This window comes from Perca fluviatilis, unplaced genomic scaffold (genome assembly GCF_010015445.1).
Source record: "Perca fluviatilis unplaced genomic scaffold, GENO_Pfluv_1.0 PFLUV_unplaced_scaf_46, whole genome shotgun sequence".
Classification (NCBI taxonomy): domain Eukaryota; kingdom Metazoa; phylum Chordata; class Actinopteri; order Perciformes; family Percidae; genus Perca; species Perca fluviatilis.
The window spans coordinates 27,100-36,875 of NW_024375722.1; the positions used below are offsets into that span (position 1 = coordinate 27,100).

At 39.7% G+C, this 9,776-nt stretch overlaps 1 protein-coding gene across 2 annotated transcripts; it reads left to right on the forward strand.

The window, feature by feature from the left end:
* The first annotated feature begins 273 nt into the window (after positions 1-273).
* On the forward strand, positions 274-6,894 carry LOC120555243. 2 transcript variants are annotated; one of them, XM_039793922.1, is made up of 7 exons: positions 274-323; positions 1,596-1,750; positions 2,648-2,771; positions 3,169-3,257; positions 3,597-3,741; positions 5,073-5,153; positions 6,626-6,894. In XM_039793922.1, exons 1-7 carry the CDS (start codon positions 299-301, stop codon positions 6,733-6,735), a joined length of 729 nt encoding a protein of 242 aa, XP_039649856.1. In that variant the 5' UTR covers positions 274-298; the 3' UTR covers positions 6,736-6,894. The 2 variants fall into 2 exon arrangements, with proteins under 2 accessions (XP_039649856.1, XP_039649857.1); XM_039793923.1 differs by lacking the exon at positions 274-323 and adding an exon at positions 817-906.
* Positions 6,895-9,776: the final 2,882 nt, after the last annotated feature.

A 9,776-nucleotide genomic window follows, 5' to 3' on the forward strand; every position in this document is an offset into this window, starting at 1 on the left:
TTTTCTTATTGAGAATTGTTTTGTTTTTATTAGTAACCAGAGCGTTAACGGCTCTGGTAGTAACCAGTTCTGTCACTATAGCAACACCGCGTACAAACCAAGAAACGTTAATGACGGACAAGGAGAAGACATGTAGCGTTGTAAAATGGTGTGCGGGCCGATGGGGGAAATTAGTATTGTTCACATTAAATTCATCAAATTTTGATCTGGAAAGTTTTTAACGGCGTGATTACCTCTGAAAGCAATTTGCTCCGAGTGGGGTGGGGAAAAACGACCAAAAGGTGGATTCCCCATTTATATGGCTACCGTTCAATCAGTTGGAGGTAAGTTAACTTTTTTACTGCTTTGTATTAGTTACACAGGGACATATGCTCCATTAACATAAATAGATAATTTTATAACGAAACTACGTTGTCAAGAATGTGTTTAGTTAACGTTATATGTGTTTAGTTTTGTTGAGGCAAAAATCTTTATTTGACTTGCCACATTAAGGCTTGTCCGCTTGTCCGGGAAAAGTGGATTTTTTACCGATTTGAAACAATAGCTACATTTTTTCCCCCGCAATCCGGGGCAGCGGGCCGCTAACGTTACACCCAGGCCGCTGTTCAGCTCATTCTCTGTAAGCAATGCAGCATGAAAGCACGGCGAACCAGCCGGTGTTAGTTAGCTAACGTTAGCTTGCTAACTGTGCCTTAACGTTACCTCCTCGCCACATCGTTGACAGAAAATGAGAGACCCGGTGCTAATACGTCACCGGTGCCTTAACGACCGTTATCTACCGGACCGTATTGCAACGCAGATTTTGGTGCCACTGAAATGCTTCTGTCTGATGCTCCGAAAACGGACGTTAGAGGCAACCGAAACATCACCGCATGTCATGCTAGTTAAAACAACACTTGGCAGCAGGTAAAGTTAGCCTACCGTTAACTAGCAGCTAGAGTGCCGTCGAGAGTTAAAAATGCTGACAGCTAAACGGTGTAAAATATGTCTATCTGTATTTCACGGAGAGTAACGTATGACAGTGTGCAGCTGCTGTTGTCGTCGGAAAAACAACACAGATGTGCGTTCACTTGAAATTGGCCTCGCAACCTCGTGCTGCATTCGTGTTGTTGTAAAATACACCGTTCCCATCCAGTGGTCGTTTTTGCCGTATTTCTTTATAATTTTTTTTGAGTTATCTAATATATTGACTTAGTATCTCAATATATTGACTTAGTATTTTATTAATGCTGATAGTGTTTGGATCCTTTCAACGGTTTTATCATAAAATTATGAATCTTTACCCGGACAAGTGACTTTTGTGCATGGAAAAGTGAAACGTAAAGGACAAGTGCCTCAAAAATTTATGTCAAGCCCTGACTTGCTAAAACTACGTTACCTCGAGGTTATGTAGGATAACGTTAATGAACGGCGCGTTCGATGAGTGATCTATTTGTGATAATATCACATGATCACAAATAGATACCTCCTGCCGCACATCGAACGATAATGTGATAATATCATATTGAGTGGGCATTACATTATTCTTTAACTTAGACACTTGTTGGTAACTATCAGTGTTAGTGGCAATGGTGACTGATATTTCTCTGCAATAGACATGAATACTTTGGAGCGAAAGTTGGACAAACGTTCGAAGAAAGATTCCGAAGACGCCATTGTGGGAAAGAGAATCCGTGTTGCCAAACGTCTGTGGGAGGATGAGGATGAGGATGACCCCCCTACTGCCGTGGCCACAGTCAGTGGAACCAAAGTGAGTTTTTGTTTAATGTACTAACATTTAATTCTTTACCCCATAAAGACGATATTTTGACGACACCCCCTGTACCCAAAATGACGAGATTTGAATTGTTTTGGCTTATTTCTCGTTTAAACACCCATTTTGACCTCAAAGTACGCTGGTACGTCTAAACTACGCAAAAACCTGGTGACACCTCTGTGCACGCGCAGTCCTCAAATCAAGCAGCAGCAAAAGAAGAACAGTTCAACCAATCATAACGCTGGGTTAATTCCCCAAATGGCAAGCGTGTATGATTGACGAATGTAAGGCCTACCATTAAACAGAGACTGAAAATCGACACCAAGAATCCCGCTCGATCCCCTTCCACTCGCTCAGCGCAGCAGCCCGCCGTCTGACTGATTTAAACGAGGACAGTAGCTACAGTAGTCAGTCACGGTACTTCTGATTCCTGAAGGTAAACGGGCTGGGGTGGATGTGGAAAGTTGAAATATTGTATTGAGTTAACTTAAAATGGATTTGATTATCACACAGGAGTGATCGAATGGATTATTTTAAAATACTCCATCATTCGTTCATGGTTTCTCAGATAAGAGAGAGACTTCATTCGGCCATGCAAATTATAAATGCTTGCTGTATAACCATCTTATATCATTTATATCTACTATGTACCATACTACAAACAAACTACAAAACAAGCTGCTCAGATTTGCTTCCTGTTTGTACTTCAAAACCGGAGCTCATTTGAAATATGCCGCATCCCCCCTCCCAAGCAACACTATTGTTTATAAATTTTAGGTGGCTTGGGACAAAAATATCATACAGTAAGCTTGTAAGCATAATGATATATATAACTACGGCAATAATTTGTATGTTTTAATTTAGAAAAAAAACATTTATATGTTGCCACAGGCTGCCATTCACAATCAAGGGGCGGAAATCCTAGCTTCCTTGGAAGAACAAGCAGAAAATAGTGACAACGAGCTCTCACTTGTACGTCAAGAATTGCTTGAAATAAAAAAATTCATCTTCACAGGTAAATGTATTATATTTCCATTCTACACACACACATACACACAGTAAAACTTAAATAGCTGGGGCTTTTATTTTGCCAGATCATAACAAATCGACCTGCTATTTAATCCCCATGACAAAAATTTAACTTTTTTTACATTGAATCTAGAAAAAAAAATAGACCTACCTACCGACCCTTTTTTTCTTCTTTTTTTGCTGTTACTGCAATATTTTTAAGGATGGCCTCATTATTTTAAAAGGACTGATAAGAAGCGTGATGTTTTCAACAGTGAGTCTCACTAATACATTGATGGGATAAATGCAGAGACTGAATTTCCCTCACAGGATCAAAAGAGTATACTTCTATTCTTATACTTATTGGCTACAGTCTTTCACATCTGTTTTTCTTGTTGATGCAGAGATACCTCAGATAAAAGAAATGCTCAATAGCTCCATGCACCTCGGCAGTCCAGGGTCTCTCCCCAGCCCTTCAAACCCTGTTCAAATAGTGAGTACTTTTTTATGCAGTGCTGTTGGAAAGTATGTGAACTGCTTGCAATCACCTTGTCTTCTATATTAATTGGTCATAATCGAATACAGTTTACTGTAAATTTGTCCTAATCTAATCTCCCAAATTTCCTGGTACCTTGTGGCAATTGCTCTTTTTGACACTACTTATTGATAATATGAAATCTCCAACATTGACAGTAGGGACCAGGAATGCTTGTCATAATACTATTGGGACCAATTTCAACAGTCAATTGTACATAAATCTGGAATGCTGGATATGTTGTTTACTATACTGAAATAAGACTTTTAAGCCTATCAATTTTATTTTGTTCAACAGGAAGAAATTGTCCCGGGTTCAGGTGTTTACGTACCGCGAAGTGTGTGGCGCTCTGCTTGCCAGGCATCCAGTGGGACTTCAATGGCAAGGATTTTGCTGCTTGGGGTGTTTGACATTGAAACACTCGTCAAAAGTAATTTGAGAGGTTAGTATTGTCTGTGCAGTAGTGTAGAGTGTGGTTAAAAATGCTTATTCTATGGTCACATTTGTTATGTTAAAGCTACATTGTGTAAAAACTTCTCCCATCTAGCGGTGAAATTCTATATGACAACCAACTGAATATTACTTTCTAGCCCCTCCATTCCGGTGATGTTTTAACTCCCTACGGGGGCCGTTTCATGTAAAGGCTTCCAGTACAAAGCAAAAGCAATGAAAAAAATAACTACAATTTAGAGTGTCCTTTGCCTGTGATCCGTCATAGCACACAGATTTATGTTACAACGTAGCCTAGACAATTCTTTTTCATCGGCGCAAGGAAAAGTATCCTAGACGTCGTTCTAGCGTTATGCACAACCATGCTATAGTTAGCCAAGCAACTATAAAACTTCGAATTTACACCATAGACTGTATAGATTTAGACGAATAGGCTGAATTACCTGTCGAGAAGAAAGCAGGCAACTTTTGGCGTTCCCTTTTAAAATCCTTGTTCCTCATGAGGCCACTCCAATATTGACTTTGGTCTTGTTTTTCCTGTCGCGTTGTCGTTATAATTCTCTTTTTCGCTTCCTTGGTGACTCCTTTTCACGTCCTCGAGAATAGGTGTGATCCTCCATCTTCAAAAGTGGGGAATGACCGAAAAAGTTTGAGAACCACTGCCTTAGATGGTAGCGACCAACCCTCTGGCTCAAGAACTACCTTACTGAACTGATTGGAATCAAACCAAACTGGTCTACCCTTATTCCGATTAAGACACCCAGATAATGCAATTGAAAGTCAAATAACTTGTGCATGTACAGTATACACCAATTGAACTGAAGTTGGACTGGAGGAACCCTGCTTGCCGTGTTGTCTGCCTTCTGCCCCTTCTTCCAATGGAACCTATATATAACATTTTCATAGGATTTGTGTTACGTGCCTTATACTGGAATTCAGGTCTTAGCCTGATTATTAGTAATAATTTGATTAAAGGGGCGATGGTGGCGCAGGTGGTAGAGGTACCATTTGATTCGAGCCCCGCTCTGCCTGACCCCATCAAAGTGTCCTTGAGCAAGATACTGAACCCCAAACTTCTCCCAGTGGCAGGTTGGCACCATGCATAGCAGCCTCCGCCACTGATGTGTGAATGGGTGAATGTGAGGCATACATTGTAAACGCTTTGAGTGCTGCGTAGGAGTAAAAAAGAACGCCAATATAAATGGGACCGACTGTGTGTATGTGTCTGTTTTCAACCATTTTGATTGTCATGCTGCTGATAATGAAAACGTAAACTATATACTGGTTATTGTTCATCCTGAGAAACAACTTTTTTTCCCTCAGGAGGGGAATCCAAGGTTTCAAAGGGGGGAGATGGGGAGAGAAGAAGCGGCCTGGATGAAATAAAAGTAAAAGCTATAATGGGTAAGTTATGATTTTGCTATTTGACATCATCTGCCACAGGTCTGTATTTAAAGTGATGTGAGCCTAGACTCAGTCAAATCAGCTACTGGGCTGACAACATTTTAAAATCCTGTGCACAGAGCTGTACATGACTGTAGATGATTCATTTTCCAATGCTGAGCGAAGTCAACTTTAAAAGTGGTTACCTACGGCACTCAGCCTTCATTTATATTTATGCATTTTGCAGACGCCTTTATCCAAAGCTTACATTTTTCAACTGTCAATTAGTTCAGGGACAGTCTCCTCGAGAGCAACTTAGGGTTAAGTGCCTTGCTCAAGGGCACAACAGTGGTGACTGGGATTCGAAACTCACAAATTCCAGGCTACTGGCATACTAGCCAGGTTCCTTAAAGGAATACTAATAGGCTCGAATAGGCTCATTTTACAACTCCCCCAGAGATAAAAAGTTGAGGTTTACCGTTTTCGAATCCATTCAGCTGAACTCCGGGTCTGGCAGTACCACTTTTAGCATAGCTTAGCATAGATCATTGATTCTTACGAGTCCATTAGCATCTCTTTGAAAAGTTGCGATTTTCCAGGCCTATATGGCTAGGAACTATACTGTCATTCCTGTGTAATAATCAAGGATCTGTGCGGCCGTACATGGGTGCAGCAGGCGCAATGATATTATGCAGCGCAAACACAAACTTGCCAGTGACGACGTAAGTTATCTAGCTGGGGATTGGCTGGGGACTATTTTCGGGCACTGCGTAATATCATTGCGCCTGCTGCACACATGGTACGGCCGCACAGTTCCTTGATTATTATGCAGGAATGAGAGACTTTTAATTTTCCGTTGGTCTTAGTACACGATGTAACTACAGAAGAGTCAAGTTTTAAATAGGAAAAATATCAAAACTCTTTTCATTTTTTTGAAAGAGATGCTAATGGAAAAGTGGTACTGCCAGACCCGGAGTTTGGCTGAATGGATTCGAGAATGATAAACCTCAACTTTTTATCTCTGGGGGAGTTGTAAAATGAGCCAAAAAAAGTGTATCCCTTTAACTACTGTGCTACCACCACCCCTTTTGGCTTCGTGCCTGTGTCTGAACCACACCCATGGAGATATCTGTGAACAAATGGACAATCATTCATGGGGCTGCAGGTAGTGCATCCCAGAATTTTCAATGTATATGTTCAAATTCACATTCGGCGTTCCAAAAAAAAGTTAGTTTCGATGAGAGGTGGTGGTGTTTTGGCACTATCTCGCCTGCAAATTAAATTGGTGCAAAACTGGTTGCCATGCTTACACACTGATTGCAGTGTAAGTGTGGCCTTACTTGCATACTCACTTACTTTGTCACTCCATTTTACTGACTTGCACTAGAAGAAACTGCAATAAAGATTTTTTTTTATCTTGGTGATAAGTTTATCCACCAGTGTTTTGTCTGCTTTATACTTAAAACTTTTTTCTTTAAAATCTACCTTCTCAGATGCAGTTATGTCAAAGCACTCGGCTGTTTCGACTGGCCAGATCGGAACAGCCCTGAATGGGAAGATGGCAGAACTAAGACTGGCAATGTTCAGGAAAAATGTTACTTAAAAATTTGTTAAAATGAGAAATGTGTTTCCCCAGTGAGTGAGTTTAGAAATGTTTGAAATGTTTGAAAATGTAATACTGAGGGAAAAAGGTGAGCACTTTGAAAAGGTTTTAAAAAGAAAATAAAGTCTAAAGTTAAATGAAGTAAAGTTTTTACTTGAAAAGATTGTACTTGTTTGTACTTGTCAAGTATTTTCTGAAAAAGAATTCAGTAAAGTTTGTATTTGAAAAGACTTGGAATTGTGTGTTCTGTGGAATGAGTACAAATATATGTGCAGGCTGTATAAAAAACATAGTTGTGTCACTAATATAAGTGAAAGTACATGGTATCATCATATTAGAAGCATATTTGTATCCGTAATATAAGTGAAAGTACATGGTATCATCATATTAGAAGCATATTTGTATCCGTAATATAAGTGAAAGTACATGGTATCATCATATTAGAAGCATATTTTTATCCGTAATATAAGTGAAAGTACATGGTATCATCATATTAGAAGCATATTTGTATCCGTAATATAAGTGAAAGTATGTACTATGGAAATAAGTACATATATGCATGTATACATATATGCGTCTTACATATATTAAACATTTATGTGCATATACAGGAAAATATATGGCACTTACATGAAAACGGCCATTTTTGCTATATTTTGAAATATATGTTTCATATATGTATATGTATTTTATATATATGAATTTTGCATATATTCCCATATAGGCAGCAGACATACATGGGCACTGACATTATATATGTTATTTACATATATGGCCATATATTACATTTTTGTATGGGGTGTCCTGTTGACTGCTCGTTTATTGGATCCCCGCGTCTGTCTGGCCACGGTGGAGGGCTTGCCATGGTATGGAGAAATATCTACCCCTGTCAGCTGGTGAGCGTGGAAACTTTCTCCTCTTTTGAACTGCAAATCACTAGAGTTGGTCGGATAAAGCCGTTCTATTGCATTCTTATTTATCGTCCCCCTGGTTTTGCTGGGCAGTTTTTATCTGAGTTCACAGACTTTATGTCATCGGTTATTAAATTTGAAAAGCTATTAATGGTTGGGGATTTTAACCTGCACACTGACGTGACTGATAACCATGCTGCAAAAGATTTTCTTAGTATTACTGACTCACACAATCTAAAGCAGCATGTTCATGGGCCCACACATGCTGGTGATCATACATTAGACCTTGTTTTTACACTAGGCCTGGAGGTTAATTCTATATGCTGTGAGGATATGTTGATTAGTGACCACAAGTGTATCTTTTTTAATCTCTCTACCATTGCTGATCCCTCCTGCCGGAAACGATTGACATGTCAGCGTATTATTACTCAAACAACTGTTGAGCAATTTATCTCCCAGTTTAGCTGTGACTTTAATACTATGGGTAATAATGATGTTGAGCTCTTAATGCAATCTTTTAACGACCTATGTTCTTCTGTGTTGGACAAAGTGGCTCCTTTAAAGTTAAGATCTAAGCCTATCTGTAACGCCTCGCCTTGGATGATGGACGATGTGCGTTGTCTAAGGAGGAGGTGTCGTAGGACTGAACGCCTGTGGAAATCCACTGGGCTTGAAGTACACCGTCTGTATCTTAAGGAGCTCATGCAGGATTTTAATAATTTAGTTAAGAAATCCAGGTTGGCCTATTTTTCTAATTTAATTTCTTCTTCTAAGAGAAACCCTAAGGTTTTATTTGATACTATAAATAATATTGTTTCTCCTCCTGCCATTGTGCCAACAATGTGCTCTCAAGATGACCGTAATAGGCTGTTGTCATTTTTTATTGATAAGGTAGAGTCTATTAGAGCAAATATTCAGCCTGGGCCACACCTTCATGTGGACTGCCTTTCCTTACTTAGGCCTATTACCATTGAATTTTTCCAACCAATCAGCCTCCAGGAGTTGCTAAACATGGCCAAGAAAATGAAAATGTCCTTTTGTTCACAGGATATAATACCACCCTCATTATTTTCAAAAGCACTTCCTGCCATTGGCCCTAGTATAGTGACTATTGTCAACTCCTCATTGGCCACAGGCTGTGTCCCGTCCTATTTTAAACATGCCACAATCCAACCTATACTAAAGAAGCCTAATTTGGACCCAACAGTGTTAAAAAAACTATCGCCCCATTTCAAAGCTGCCATTGTTGTCCAAAATTCTCGAAAAAGCTGTGGCTAATCAACTTACAGCGGTTTTAGAGAATTTGGAGATATATGACAAATTTCAGTCAGGTTATAGGAAGAGACATTCTACTGAGACGGCCCTGGTGAGAGTCCATAATGACCTTCAGATGGCCTCAGACGTAGGTTTATGCTCACTGTTAGTACTTTTAGACCTCAGTTCTGCCTTCGATACAGTCGACCACCATATCATGATTAAGAGATGACATGAATGGGTGGGTATATCAGGTGTGGCCTTGTACTGGTTTGCGTCCTATCTTTCGGGTAGAACTTTTGATGTCTCTATTGTGGATTGTCATTCTTCATCATCGCTCCTGTCTTGTGGTGTTCCACAGGGTTCAGTGTTGGGCCCAATATTATTCATTTTATATATGTTGCCTCTAGGTGAGGTTATTCGCAATTTTAACATTTCTTATCATTTTTATGCAGATGACATACAGCTCCATTTTACTTTTAGGCAAAATGAGACATACAAACTTACTAGGCTCCTAGATTGCATAGATGGCATAAACAATTGGATGGCTGAAAGCTTTTTGCAGTTGAATCCAGATAAGACAGAGGTTTTAATCATAGCGCCAGAAAGTGCTATTCCTCTGATCAAGCAGAACATTGGGCCTTTGTCATCTGCGTCCGGCCCAGTCTAAGGAACCTTGGGGTGACATTTGACACATCCCTATCTTTTGAAACTCACATCAAATCATTGACCAAATTTTTTTCACTTATGCAATATTAGCAAATTAAGGGCTGTGGTCTCTCAGCCAGAGCTAGAGATGCTCATCCATGCCTTCATTTCCTCCCGTATCAACTATTGTAATTCTCTTTTCTCCTCACTCAATAAATCTGTCCTTCA

Bases quoted from the DNA above. Each gene is read 5' to 3' on its own strand.
- LOC120555243 (XM_039793922.1), top strand. From the start codon at position 299: ATGGCTACCGTTCAATCAGTTGGAG. The intron at 2,772-3,168 runs GTAAATGTATTA...TTGTTGATGCAG, and splicing joins AAAAAAATTCATCTTCACAG to AGATACCTCAGATAAAAGAA. The intron at 3,258-3,596 runs GTGAGTACTTTT...TTTGTTCAACAG, and splicing joins CTTCAAACCCTGTTCAAATA to GAAGAAATTGTCCCGGGTTC.